Consider the following 13,973-nt stretch of genomic DNA (forward strand, 5'->3'; position numbering starts at 1 on the left):
CAAAGCTGGAATATTATATATGCTTCGTAAAGATGCAAATGTAATACGATATACATACTCGTGCAATTACATTTGTTTCAAATGCTCTCGCAGATAAAGTACAAAGGTGAGAAAAGGACCTAGCGAAACGGCTCGTACGGTTATCAAATAAAAAGGTCATCTTTTAGCCGCAACGTATGCTAATTGGCCTCGCCGCGTCCACGGCGCACTGTCGCCAATACGCGGTTAATTACAGGGAGCGATTACTTCATTATCAACATAGACCTATATCCGGAATTTTCCGCGGGGAAACCGCCGGCGAATCGAAGGCGGCACTCGGCCGTGTGTGTATCGCCTCGGGAGGGGTTATAGGTAATGCCGCGGCGGTACGGCCAGAGGGCCCTGACCCGATTGCAGAAAATGTCAACACTCTCGTTACGTGGCTGCACTATCGCCGGCCAGGAGAGCGAGAGCGTGCACGCACGAAAACGTACGCGCTTGGCGAACGCGTACGTGCAACGCGAGCGCGTTGGGGGGGACCGCGCGGAAACGGGAGGCATGCGCGCAAACACGTGGGTGTATGGGTGCCGCGCGAGCCTCGGCTCCAACACACGCGTCTCTGCGCGGCGGCACACGGACGAGGAACCGCTTCGATGTCTTTAACGTGGCCATCTTGACTTCACTTTCAAACGCTGCTATCGGACTGGAAAGAACGAGAAAGAGAGAGAGAGAGAGAGAGGAAGCGTGAGGAAGAGAGAGAGAGAGAGCGACGGGGAAAAGGTGGAACGGGGACGGAACACGGTATACGCGCCGTGGCACCGTGTGTGGCAATACGAGGAAGCCGATTACCCAACGATCCAGGATCCCTCGAACACGGCCAACGGTTACACGCGATTCCGCGTAATTCGACGCTTTGCGTGCCTGTCTCGGCTCGTCCCGTCCCGTTCCGTTTCATTTCGTCTCGTTTCGTTTCATTTATTTCATTTCATTTCGTTTCCATCCGACCCTCGAAATCCTCCCCTTTCTCTACGACAAGCCCCGACAACGTAGCACCGGGATCGCACGAACGACCGATCGCCTGGAATCCGATCTCCGTACCCGGCCCGGCCCGGCCAGACCAGACCTGCATCCGTCGGATATCTCCTCCTCCTCCTCCGAGTCACTCGTCTCCCCTAAACGGCTTATTAGTGAAACGCCCCGATACACCCGTCCGCGTTTCCATGAAATCGTTGAAACTGTTCGAGTCGCTGTTCGCGATCGTGTCCGCCCATCGACGACACGCGAAGACGAGTCGGAGGACGCGCGTCGATCGCGATACGCGTGCACGGTCCGCGCGCGTCTATTCGCTGCACCTGTTTTTCCTCCCGAGAAGCAGAAACGAGCGACGACGAGGGACAAGCGACGAGGAACGACGAGCAACGGGAGAAAGGGGAGAGAGAGAGAGAGAGAGAGAGCGAAAGAGAGAGAGACGCCGGGTCTCGAATCTATTTCCGTAGGGCCCCAACCGGAGTGTCATGAGACGGAAACACTCGGACGGGGGGAAGAGAAACGACGCGCAGACCGAGAGGCACAGACAGAGAGAGAGAGAGAGAAACAGAGAGAAACAGAGAGAGAGAGAGAGAAAGGGGAAGGGAGGGAGAGAATTTATGTGTTTGAAGAGGGTCAAGGGAACGAGGGTAGCGACAAGTGCAGCGGAGTCGCGCAGCTGGATGCAACAGGGGGTAAAGAAACGCGAGTCCCCTTGACGCGCGTGCATTATCCGAGCCGGCGTTTTCGCGCGATCGAAACTCGATCCTTCTCCGCGCCGATGATAATCGCGGTTACGTTTACGGAGCGTCGGGTCGACGTAGTGGGAGAGATGCTCGTACGATCGCGGGAGCAACGCGTTCGCTAGCCGGGCAACGTGGGAAATTCGACGAGGTCCCATTTTTCGCGTACTCCCTGCCGGATGATGGATCGCGAGAAGAGGATCGACGCGCCCGGGATTCTACGTGAAAATCCACTTTTTGCCGGTTACGCAGGATGCACACGGCGAAAGTGATGCGTGTCGAAGAGACGAGAGACAGTCGGGCCCGGCGGACCGAGCAAAAGCACGCGCCAGACTGTGCCGGCGAGCGCGCGCGCGCGCGCGACGCGACGCGCGAGTTCTTTTCTCTTTTGCAGCCGAACAGCTCGAGCGGACGCGAATGGTTCACGGACACGAGACCAGTATCCCGTTCGGTCGTCTTGCGCCGCGTACAGACGAGATGGAAAACTCTGCGGAAAGTTTCGAGCCGGGATCGACGGAGACGACGACAGGGATCACGGGACGATGCACGTTAGGACGAGCGGAACCAGAAATCGATCGCGTTCGCTCTTCGGGCAGAGAGACGGCCGATATTTTGTTTGCAGAGTCGGTCTAATCTGGATTTATAATAGTATTGCTAGAAAGTTCGGTCTCTCACTTTCCAACCGCTTTCTAAAAATGTGAAAAGAACAACGGCGAGCACCCATTCCGATTCGCGTTCTAACGGCACGTAATTGTCCGCGGCCTGCGATCGGATTCTCTTAAGTATAGCGGCCTCGCCGCGAATCGTTCGAGCAAAAGATCCGCCGGAATACCGTACGCCGCGCGGCCCGAACAGAAAATCGTGTGTACGTCCAGACGGTGCTCGATTCTCGCGCCGGCTTATCGGCGCCCGTTATCGCTCGAGCATCGACGGACGTAAAAAGCTTACGATCGTTTTAAACGCGCGCGGGTTAAAGGCTAAGCGTCTCGCGCGGACTACAAAAGGTCGTTAGCACTTAAGCGGTGTCTCGTACGCGCTCGCGTCCTCGCCGCTTCGACAGGTACACGTCGCGGCGGTGCGCGCGTGCGAGGCGCGAAATGTATTCGCGTTTAGAGAACCTTAAGGTCGCCGCGAGCCGAGTACCTCCACGGAACGGGCTCGCGAGCAATCGCGAAATCGCGAAATCGCGTATGCGCGTAGTACGGTCGTGTTACGACACGGCTGTAAATTGTAAGAATTGGGCCACCGCGTGCACGTGTGCCCCGGCCGGTGTACGTACGTATGCGCGCCGCCACATTCTCGCACACCGAGAGCCGTCGCCTGCCTTTTTTTCGCTTCGACGCAAGAACGCAGGCGCAATTATTGCTAACGCGGATGTCTGGTCGCGATTCGCGAGGCCTTGGCCGGTTTCCCTTTCGGAGTAGCGAATCGACATTGCTCGCGTGCCGCGTATAGTTCGTACGAGCTCCGCTGCGCTCGCATTCGTCTATATCGTGTCAGGATAACTCCGGATCGGTCGTCGGGCAAAGAGAATTTTACTGTACCGACTAGTCGGCAAAAGTAAAGATCTATCTTGCCGACGGTCAGCAGTTAACCAGTGTCGGTAAAGTAAGAAACAATTGGTAACAAGTTCCGTCGGTATTACAGAAACTGTGTAAAACCGCGTTACCATGGACTAATAAATCAAACACTCCTGAGAGCATGCAATACACCTGCACCTGAGAATCTTATTTATGCGTCCTACCTTTGCTGGTCTCTGGTTGAATGTTCTCCGTTTTTATCTCCGCCCTCGTTGCGTAGGCGATGGGCGCTGGCGATGCTTGGGTCGACGGAGCTGCTAGTTTTTCTGCCGACAAAAAAGAGGAGAAAGATAATTATTAATGACAAAACTATTACTTAAAAACTAGCATTATTTTAGTTGCGATTTTGTTCCCGCTACTCACCCGCTAGCAAAGGATTGGCGGCGGCGATGTTGTACCTCTGCCGCCTGCAAGAGGCGGTTACAGAGGACGTGGTGGACGTGGGCTGACTTGCTTCCGCCAGGTCGGCCTGCAGTTCCCGCAGGAACGTGTCCAGCGTGTCGAAGGGTTCCTCCCCTGTGACACCGACCATCCCTTCGCTTTCTTCCGCCGGCATATTTGGAGCGGCTGGCGTTCCCACTAAGGCGCTCAATTCCATCGGGGAAAATTCGACCGACTGCCCAGTACTGCTCTCCTAATCGTGCAGAGGGGATGTATCAGTGTGGCGAAGCAATTTTGACCAATTTCTTATCAATTTCTAGCCCTATCACTTCTCCTACGGTCCTCGCTTAGTTGGCTACGATTCAAGTGCACGCGGTTTTCGTACCAACCTGGAGACATTGCGTCAAGTCGACCATTTTGCCGTCATTGTCAGGGCACCAGAGTAGCTCGTCGTCTATGAAGGGCATGTTTGACTCCTCCTTGGGCACGAGGGTGGAGGTCAGCGTGAGGGTTTGCGATACGGGGACCGGCATCGGGACCCGTACCCTGCGGCGGGGCCTCTCTAGCCACCCCCGCGCTTTCTAACATCCAAAACCACCTCCGAATCGTCCCCACTTTTCGCCTCCTTCCTTTTCCTGCACCGCAGACCTTTCTCTCGGTTTCGAAACTACACGCTGCTCCAATTACCCTGAAACAAACACAGCTTCCGTTAGTGATCCGCTAACATTTCATTTCCGTTTAGAAAATTCAATCTACATCAGCAAAAAAAGATCTATACTCGACAAGCAGAATCGGTAGGGTGGGAACTGTCGCGCGGTGTTCCAACTTCCGGTTGTTGGGTTAGAAAAGATGTCGTTGAACGACAGAATCGCGTTGTCCGAGGGAGTTAACTCATCGTAGGGAGTTAACGATGTACGGGAACGTATCGATGAAGTATCGATGGGAACGCGTGAGGTGTAAAGTTATTCGAATGGACGTTAAGATGTTGAAGATATCACGACGTATGTAAAAAATTCTGTGATCTCTGCCGGGGGGAACGGACGATACGAGCTCGTAAAGTATTCGAGCGCACGGGCTTACGCGCGACGCAATAAGAAAATGAAAAGTTACCGGAGGATATAACAGAGCGCGGATGATGAGCTACTCGTTAACTTCCTCGATTAACCAGCGAAAAAGGAAGAAAAAGAAGCGACTTTCACCCGTTCCACGGACGAGCCGCCGCGCCGTTGGGTAGTTGAACCGCCATTCCGCGAACGGTCCCGATCGATCATCATTCGATATCAAGAAATCGAATCGATTTCGTTTAATTGCATCGAATCACGGGGTCCTCGATCGCAGCGCCCCGGCGGCCCGTCGATGCGAGAACCGGCCAATACCGACACGAATCGGACATTGATTCGTCTAAGTATAGAGTGTAACGGGGAACGCTGGCATTTCCATGAAAGTGAAAACACCGAGTGAAAACTTTCTTTCTGGCTCGCGGGTTGTTTCACTTCCTGTGCGCGTAACCTCACTCTCCCGCCGCCGCCGCCGCCGCTGCGTTTCTATGCAGCTAATGCAGCTTCTACGCGGCGCGCGTTGCCTTTACGTAATCTCCTCAGCCGCGAAAGAAAGTTTCTATCGTTCCGTGGAGGTTAACATCCTCTGGGCTCCCCTACCTATTCAAATATCGCTCGCCACCGGAATGTAATTCGGAGCAACGTGCTCGCCTCGTTCCTGATCGAAATCTGCGCGCGGCAGGTGAAACTCGTACGCACCGACCACGGTATCCTCTATGATCTCGAACGCGAGTTAACGATCGCGCGCGATCCATTATCGATACGTTATCGAGCCAACGATTTTTCCCACGGCTGCCAACCGCGTCGACAATAACGATTCGTTTGTTTTCATTTGAATAAACAATGCATCCTGTATTCCATTACTGCGCGCTTCCAGCGTTACTCACTTTCTAATTATCAGCCATCAAGGAAATTTCGACTTTCTCATTAACGTGCATTGCTAATTTAACGGAGTTATTTGCCCAGATATGAAAATTAATTGTCACGCGAATCTGTCGCGATTTTCTGATTTGATTAAGATTCGCAATACTAGAATATTAATTAATACTTTGCGATTATTTTAAATATATGATATTTTTAGGTTATTGGAGTCCCATTCAAAGTATTAATGGAATAGTCCATTTACTGTAACGGGCCTGCTGATTTTGTGTACTTATGGAAAAAATGGGTAAGCGGTCAAGATTTTGTCTTTTATGTGTTTTATAACTGTTTCCGATTTGTTGAAACTGTTGAACGAAGAAGTATATTTTTATTTAACTGCAATTTCGTTCTATTGAAGCAGAAGATTTTTATTTTGCATGTTGATCCGTAATGGAGTTGTAATATTAATAGGACTGACTAAGGGTAGGATTCGAATTGCGCGCCAAAGGTTGTAGCCCACGCCAGTGTTAACATGGCAGGCACCGACAGCAGTTCGTCCGATGAGAGCTTGGACGTTACGAGTGACAAATTCGATCCTCTGAAAGCCCTATACACACCGAAATCATTGCTGACGAACCTAACGGCTCCGTTGTACGACAATGTCTCCAAGTTCGAGTCAGTTATGTCCGGCATGTCCGGTAAATCGAAAGTGCGTATGCCAGCGTCGAACGCTGCTGCACCCTCCGCCGTTATCTGTCGAGACCCTCTGCTCCCGTTTATTTTCTTTCCTTGCAGAAGAAAAACGTGACGGCTGACGTCGAGCAAGGGGAAAGTTCGAGGCGACGATTTTTACCCCATCAAGGTAAGACACGATTACTCTTATCGATCCGCTGTTATCTCGTTCCATGCTCCATTCGGAAAGTGAGGTTATGCGCTTGTCAACCGTACCTTCGGCTGACCGACGAGAGATGGCAGCCCTATGAAACCCTATGCACCGGAAGTATTTAAATTGCCCCGAGCCACTCGGTGAAAACTAAATGACATAACGTTGTATAATAAAGTTCATACTGAACCGTCTCTGTAGGGTATGCGAAATATGGCCGCTGGTAGTTCGGATTTTTTCGAAGAATTCCCAAGCGACGTTTGCGGCGAGGGAACCGAACGGAAGAGCAGGAAACTCAAATTATCCACGGATTGTTGGTTCGAGGAGGATGCGCAGAATGTACTGCCGCCTGGCGAGCGGTCTTCGCACCTTGGCAGCGTCGCGTCGGGAGGTCACGGTTTCATTCATGATAACTCGCGCACGTGGTGTCAAATTTCAATACGCTTACGGCGAGCTAACTACTAGTAGCGCACGTACGCGGAAGTAGAATGTCCGAGCCGCGCCAGATCAACAACGGCCCCCTCATTCATTCGTCGTTGAAAAACCCTCCGCGAATCTTTTGCCACCGAAAACATTCGGCTATCGCTCCTCAATGTCCCATTGATGCGCCTAGTTTCCGCAAAGCAGCGGCTCTCAAACTGTCCCGGCTCTTGGACGTCAATACCGCCGTCTCCCATATACGCGAAAGTTCCATTCTCTACATGTGTGCGGACACTTGGCAGATTCGTTGAAATGATTCGATTTTAATTAACGCTTCAGCCACCGGAGGTCTATTCCTGTCGAAATTTTAAGAAAAAGTTGCCCAGTGATAGAACTGGAGATAGCTCATTGATTATCGAATCGAAACTGCTGCCACTGTCGAACGATCCACGAGATGACGCTGAATTAATTATCTTCGATTTAGAAACTACTCAATGAAATCTATCTGCGAATCTAGGAGACGTGTGTGAGTTGTCAATTCACGAGGAACAAAGACGTTCTCCCGTGATCGACTATCAATCCTAAAAAGGATCGAAATAGTTGAAGTCAGTACTTCATCTACCGAGTTCTAAAAATGCATATTTTATAACGAAGACTGTATTTATTTAGATCTTTCGCCATTTTTGTTATGTCGTATAGTTGGATAGAAAGATTTATTCGCAACTTTTCTATAGCGTTAAAGCTTCCTACATCGTTTCATCATGTTCATTTTAATAGAAAAATTTCTGTGTGCGTTCTCAAGGTTTAATTCTTGAAAACTTCGAAAAAGGAATGTGATATTTCTTCCGTTCACATTTATATCTATAAATAGTATTCAGCTAAATATCCTGTCGCATTGTCTCCGTTTGCGAAAGCGTCAACAGCGAAACGGTCGAGGTCCGAAATTCCGTCGAAAGGGGAGCTCTCGCGCGTTATTGGTCCAGCCGTTGCGAGTTTAGTAGAATAAGGCGGCTGGCATGGTCGAGGTAGGCCGGTCCCGTATAATCGCGAGATTCTCCGGCCTGAGTCAGCCGCTCGTATTTTTTTCGCCGGCCTGCTCCCCTACGCGAAGAATCGATGTCACGGGTGAACTATGCATCCTAGATATTGGCGGAGCTCGCTCTTGATCCGACAAATACCGCGAAGGTCGCGTGTCGGCATGCCCTCGCGGGCACCGGTTGCGCTCGTTGCGCTGGTTGCGCGACTTGCTCGCGCGTAGTTGCGTGGAATTTGACCTCCGCGAAAGTGCGTCAACTCGTGGAAGCCCCCGGCAGTGTCTCGCTCATTGTTTCCTTGTTCTCGAGCGTCGCTACACCCGGCCGCGGCTTTCCGTTCCTTTTATCGCGTGGCTGCGCGCGGATGATATCTAATGTCGCCCGAGCGTTCGCCGAGACCTTCCCCCGGGTGAGCACGCGCTCTCGCGCCTTTGTGCAAACACCGTGGAATCCGCGGCCGAGGAAGGTCTACCGAAATGTTTCGCAATCGCGGAAGCCTTCCAGCTACGACATGCTCGCAGGGTTATCCGATACGGCGCCTTCTCTCGCGCTTATCTACCACCTATACGCGAACTAGGAGCGCTCGCTATCTTCGCGTTTCGAGGTGACGAGCCCGCATAACAACTCCGCGGTACAGCGATATGTTAGAAATTATTCTCAAAATTGAAGATAAATGCCTCTCGATGATCCCAGGGTGAGTACCGAGAGGTCTCGCCAAAAGGCACCCCTGCCATCTATGGACAGATTATTCAGGAAGACTATCTCCGATCTTTACATATCAGGAAAGATTCCCAATATTCTAAACACGTGTCAATGGATGCATCGAATACAACATCGAGTTGCCATCCATCACCTGGGGTCCGTCCGTTAACGGTACTACGTCTTGAAAGGCTGTGCTAAACCCTCTGACCCTATCGGAAATTATCTGAAAACGAAGTAGCTCCAAAACCGTCTTCGCTTCTTCGAAAAATAAGCTTCCGCTAACAAATAACATGCACGTTTTTCTGGTCGCAGTTGTACTAAGCAGTCAAGAATTATAGAAATTCGCAGGTGACATAGCATGTATTCACTGTGAATCGAATCCTTAGAGAAATCGTGATCTCCGAGATCCGCAGACTAGCACCGAGTTCTAAAACTATCCAAGGCGTGTTACGCTATTTATTTAGACCTTCCGCCAGTTGTACCGCAATGTATTCTTGGTTCGATACATTTATTCCATCATTTTCCACCAAAGAGTCTGCACAATCTCGGCAGCTTATAAATAAAATCTGCGAAGCCGCTCTTTTCGGCCAGTTCGACGACGCTAGTTACCCCAAGTACGGAAGGTCTGGAATACCTCCGAATCAGTCTGCCGGCCTAAAATAATAGATCGAATTTCGCGAGTCGCACGACGACGCACCGCGACGTCCGAGCTCGAAGAGGCTAAGGCTCGTACCTCGAAACTTGACCGAAGCGCTGGTCGGTCTGCAGCCGTGATTCTGATGCGGTGCCAAGTGAGGTCGGCTTAGATTTTCAGTGAAAGTGGCGCGACGGACAGCGATCGCCATTAAGCGGGAGCCGCCGACCGGTGGCCGACCGACGCGGACCAGGCTTCTCAAGATTTCGGGCGGTCGGAAAGTCGAGCGGGAAATCGATGGCGCGGGGGAACAGGCGGGGAAAAGCCGAGGGGGGTGGCGCACGCGGCGAGCACGGCAACGGTAGACGACGGGTGGAGCGGGTTTCGTTCCGTTCGTGTTCCACCGGATACCCCGGGGGTATGTATCTATTGGCCGGCAGCCAATTACACGAGGCAGCCGATAAATCACGGATCCCTGACCCAGTGCAGTTTTATATTTACTGGCGACGCTGGTGTGCGCGAAAGAACGGGATAGAGAAAGAGGGTGTGTGTGTGTCGGAGAGGCGAACGAGAAGAACGGCCGGGCGCGGATCGAGGGAGAAAGAGAGAAAAGAGAGTCAGGAGGAGGTGGAGGAGGTGAACAGGCGCGTGTGCTGGTGCCACTCGCCGCCGCGATGCACTCGTCCCTCCGTCTCTCTCCCTCTCCCCCTCCCGGGCGATCTCTCTTCCTCTCGCTCTCTTTCCCTCTTTCTCTCTTTCTGGCGCGCTTTCGTTCGTCCGCGCTCGTCGCACCTTGGTCCGAGTGTAGGGCTCTCGTGCGCGGCGATGCTCTCTCGCGCGACATCGTGTGGAAAGCCGCTGCCGAGAGAGAGAGAGAGAGAGAGAAACGGAGAAAGAGGGAGAGGGAGAGCGCAGAAGAGGGAAGAGAGAACGCTCTCGGAGCGAGAGGGACCGAGAGAAATGGCGAGGGCTTCTTTCGAAGGGGGTGGAGGAGGGGCTCGCCGTGGAATTGTATGAGTGAGTGGGGTGGGGTGTAGCGGCGTATACGTACGTAATGCAGCACTTGTTGCGCCCGGGCGTCGACCTCGGACTCAACCCGAGGCTCCGCGCCGGACTGACCGTCTTCTAGACCGAAAATTTTGCACGGTGCATCGCGGTCGCAGCCTACTCATCGTAACCTCGCCGAGGTCCTTCGGCTTCCGCTCGCTGCCGCGGCTCACGCGACAGCCCATTCTCTCTCTCTCTCTTTGCTCTTCCTGTTTGGCCTGCTCCGAGGAAAGCTTTCCGACCCTGTTCCGAACCCCGTGTCCCGGCGAGGACCGTCGCGGATTCGCCGGGACGTTGGTACGGCGAAGAGACGGACTCGCGAAGCCCGAGACGCGTCGGTTTTATCGCGAAAACGCCGGCATTGTTGAAAGACTCTGGCCGCAAACGATATCGGGAAGAGGATCGCGAGCGCAGCGAGAGTCGCAGCAGCACTTGTTGCGTCCGGACGTCGACCTCGACTCAACTCGAGGCTCCTCCTCAGCTTCGGTCGGCCTCCGAACACCGCCCGTCTTTCGCCGGAACTCCGATTTTCAAGGATCGAACGATCTCTACCCGGTTCCGGCCAGCGGAACACACGCGGAAATAGAACTTGGCCATCGATCCGCGGAAAAATTCCCGCGGACCCGCACGGAATCTCCGGCTGGTTTTCCCGTCCGAGAATCCGCCGTTCGTCTTTATCTCGGCGCGTGCGCCAGCGCGAACCGACCGCGAGGCGAACTTTTCCGAGAGCGCGAACGATTTTTCCCCGACCTAGCCCAACGAGCCGCGCGCGCGGTATCGTCGCTCCGATAACGACGCTCCTGCTGGAAAACGACGCAGTACTCTCGAGACGCGGCTGAAAAGCCGATCGTGCCGCGGCGGCGTCGCGTCGCGTCGCGTCGCAACGCCTCCTGGGCGTCTCCTTATCCACATCGGCGCATTCTACGCTCGCGGATGATTCCTAGGCTCCGTTCGAGGAATGACCACGTTCGAGGCACGCCACGATGCTTCCTAGGCAGGAACGCGGTGCATCGGCGACCGGCAACAGCAGAACCGAGTCCGCCAGTCGTTCGCCCCAAGTAACGGAATACACGTCGTCGTCGTGCTGCTGCCGCCGATGTTTTCCCTTCGATTCCCCTGCTGTCGCGCGATATTTATTTGCCTTCGCGCGAGAGCCTGCCTCTCGCGCCAGCTCCTTTTGCTTTCCTTTGCGATGCCCCTCTCTCTCTCTCTCTCTCTCTTTCTTTCTCCCTCACTCTCTTTCGCTCTCTTCGCCAACCTTTTTCCATGCCGCGCTAATTAATGGCTCTACTAGTTAATGGGCATTCGCCTCCGAGGCACTACTTCGCTCATACAGATTTTGATACGTCCATCGATCTCGCTGTTCACACTTCAAACCGCTGCCGAAGCTGCGGATGCTGGCGGATTTGCCAGTTATTTCGGATATTAACCCTTTGCACTCGAATGCCGACTGTGTGGCACCACCCAAGATGTTACACGATGTTCTAATTAAATTTTTACCTTAATTTTTATAGAACAGCTCGAAATGGAACTGTTACATGGAGTCAATTTCATATGCATAAATTGCGCCAAGAAATTATACAAAGTGGGAATACTGTAGATCATAGAAAAGTATTTTGGACTTATACTCAAAATGGCTCATAATGGCCGTCGCATCTCAATGGTTCCCATTTTTCTTCATCGCATTCTAATCGCTTCTACTATTCCAAAATCGTAATATCACTATATTTTATTATATTATTATTGTTATTACCATTAATTATTGTTCCTAGTATTTTTATTACACTCTCTATTCGTATACCGTATCAAAGAGTCTTCTCCGTCAATTTAATAATTATTATCATTATTGTAGAGAGAGGAGTAGCGTGCAAGGGAGGGCGTTGAATATTCGTTTCGCTTTCCGTGAATCGAGAGAGGACTATTAAAAGAGAGCACGCTACCAAACATGCACGAGTTATCATACAGACTGAAAAATCGTGATGCTCGAGTGAAGAGTCGCAAGCCCCGGCGAAGTCAAAATGTGTTTCAGACGCCGGGTTTCATTAGAAAACGCGACACCATTCCTCGCCTATCGTACTCGCTCCAGCCGGACACGGGCCTCTACTCTAGGAGGTTAACGATCCACACGAGAAAAGCGTGCAACTTTCATCAGTTTCATTGGAAGTTCGTTCTTCTGGTTGCGTTTAATACACTGCCGATTCATCAGAACCATCCCGCGATCCTCTCGTTCGAGGATCGTACCGATAAATCGTAGCATGCTAAGAGACGTCGTATCCGACGGAGACGGTCACCGATTTTCGGAAACCGTCGTTCCGAGAATCGGCGACGATCTCAACGCGGTTTATCGCGCGATATCGGTGGTTTCCGAGCGCGACACCCGGTAGACTGGACGATCCAATTCCTCGGCCGTCGTGGTGTGCACGTACCGCCGCCTCTCGACCTATCCCAACGTAACAGATGACTATCGAGCACGCCGAAACGGTAGCGTTTCTCACCCTCCCGGTGTCGAAACGCGCGCGGCGCCTCTCCGGCACTCTCCGCCTCGCCTCGCCTCGCCTCGCCTCGGCCCCGTCTATATTTTCTCCCTCGTCGGAGGAAGAACTCTTTCGACGGAGAGGAGAAGAGACGAGCGCGGATCGATGAGCTACGCGTGGCGGCGGTCCCCGCATGCAAAGCGCGAGCGCCCACGAGATCGTCGATCGAGAGACACACACACACACACCGGTAACAATGGTAACGCCGCGCCGTTCGAACGAAACACGCCGCCCTCGAAGATTCCTTCCTGGAAGAAGATGGAACCCTATCCGCCGGTCGCGCGAACCGTGTAAGCCTCTTAGACCGGTGACGTCGCCAACGAGAGCGATTCCGAATTCAACGGCCTGCCGATCTACTTTTTCCCGGCGCGGCGCGGCTCGGCTCTGCCGCGGCGCTCCTCCGCTCAACGCCGCTCCGCGGTAAAAGTGATTTCTCCTTTCTTCTGGAATCTCGCCGAGCCTCTCTTCGGCCGATGCTTTCCTGCCAGAGGTTCCCCTTCGGCCTGCCGCGACCTACCGCGTCGAAAAATTCCTCCGCAAAAGCGATCCGGATACTTCGATAGCTCTCCCGGCCCTCCAGGCCGGGACAGTCGTCGGGAGTCCCTTCGCGAATCGACTCAGCCAGGGCCGAGCAGGACCACGAAGGGCCCGGCAGGGACTCTAAGGGTCCAGGCGGGCCCTGGAGGACCCCCGAGGGCCAGGCCGCCCAAGTAACAGTACCTAGTCGATAGTTCGCGTAAAGCAGCCTCGGTCGCGGCCGACGCGCTTCCGTCTGTGTGGCCACGTTTGTACACACGAAAGCTAGCGTTCCTGGTGCACGCACACCGGCAAAAAAACGCGCGGCTGTCTCTCGGGGAGAGCGCGTGCGCGCACGTGTAACGTGCAACATCGTCGTCGTCGCCGTCGTCGTCGTCGTCGTCGTCGTTGTTGGTGGATCGCTACGTGTCGCGTGCGCGAGTGTTCCCCCGTTTGCGCTCGTTTGTACGCGTCTGGCCGCGTGTGTAGGTGCTCGACAGCCAGGTGTGTTTGTGTGCGTGGAGAGGTCTGGTGGCTGCTCGACTGCCTGCCTGCCTGGCCTGCCTCTGCCTGGC

At 53.3% G+C, this 13,973-nt stretch overlaps 2 protein-coding genes across 4 annotated transcripts in view; one reads left to right on the forward strand and one right to left on the reverse strand.

Annotated features, from left to right (window-relative positions):
- Eip74ef (Ecdysone-induced protein E74) overlaps nt 1-13,973 on the reverse strand; it is a 213,876-nt gene that overhangs the window by 134,683 nt on the left and 65,220 nt on the right. For all 3 annotated transcript variants that reach the window (XM_078188676.1, XM_078188677.1, XM_078188675.1), the window contains exons 2-4: nt 4,099-4,397; nt 3,692-3,962; nt 3,493-3,594 (exon numbers count right to left, since the gene is read on the reverse strand). In XM_078188676.1, the coding sequence (XP_078044802.1) occupies nt 3,493-3,594; nt 3,692-3,962; nt 4,099-4,242 (517 nt within the window). In that variant the 5' untranslated portion in view covers nt 4,243-4,397. The remainder of the gene's footprint in view (nt 1-3,492; nt 3,595-3,691; nt 3,963-4,098; nt 4,398-13,973) is intronic.
- Nucleotides 6,161-13,973, forward strand: part of Lsm11 (U6 snRNA-associated Sm-like protein LSm11) — a 32,213-nt gene continuing 24,400 nt past the window's right edge. The window contains exons 1-2 of the mRNA XM_078189141.1: nt 6,161-6,337; nt 6,424-6,490. Of these exons, the coding sequence (XP_078045267.1) occupies nt 6,161-6,337; nt 6,424-6,490 (244 nt within the window). The remainder of the gene's footprint in view (nt 6,338-6,423; nt 6,491-13,973) is intronic.

Source organism: Augochlora pura, chromosome 8 (assembly GCF_028453695.1).
Source record: "Augochlora pura isolate Apur16 chromosome 8, APUR_v2.2.1, whole genome shotgun sequence".
NCBI lineage: Eukaryota > Metazoa > Arthropoda > Insecta > Hymenoptera > Halictidae > Augochlora > Augochlora pura.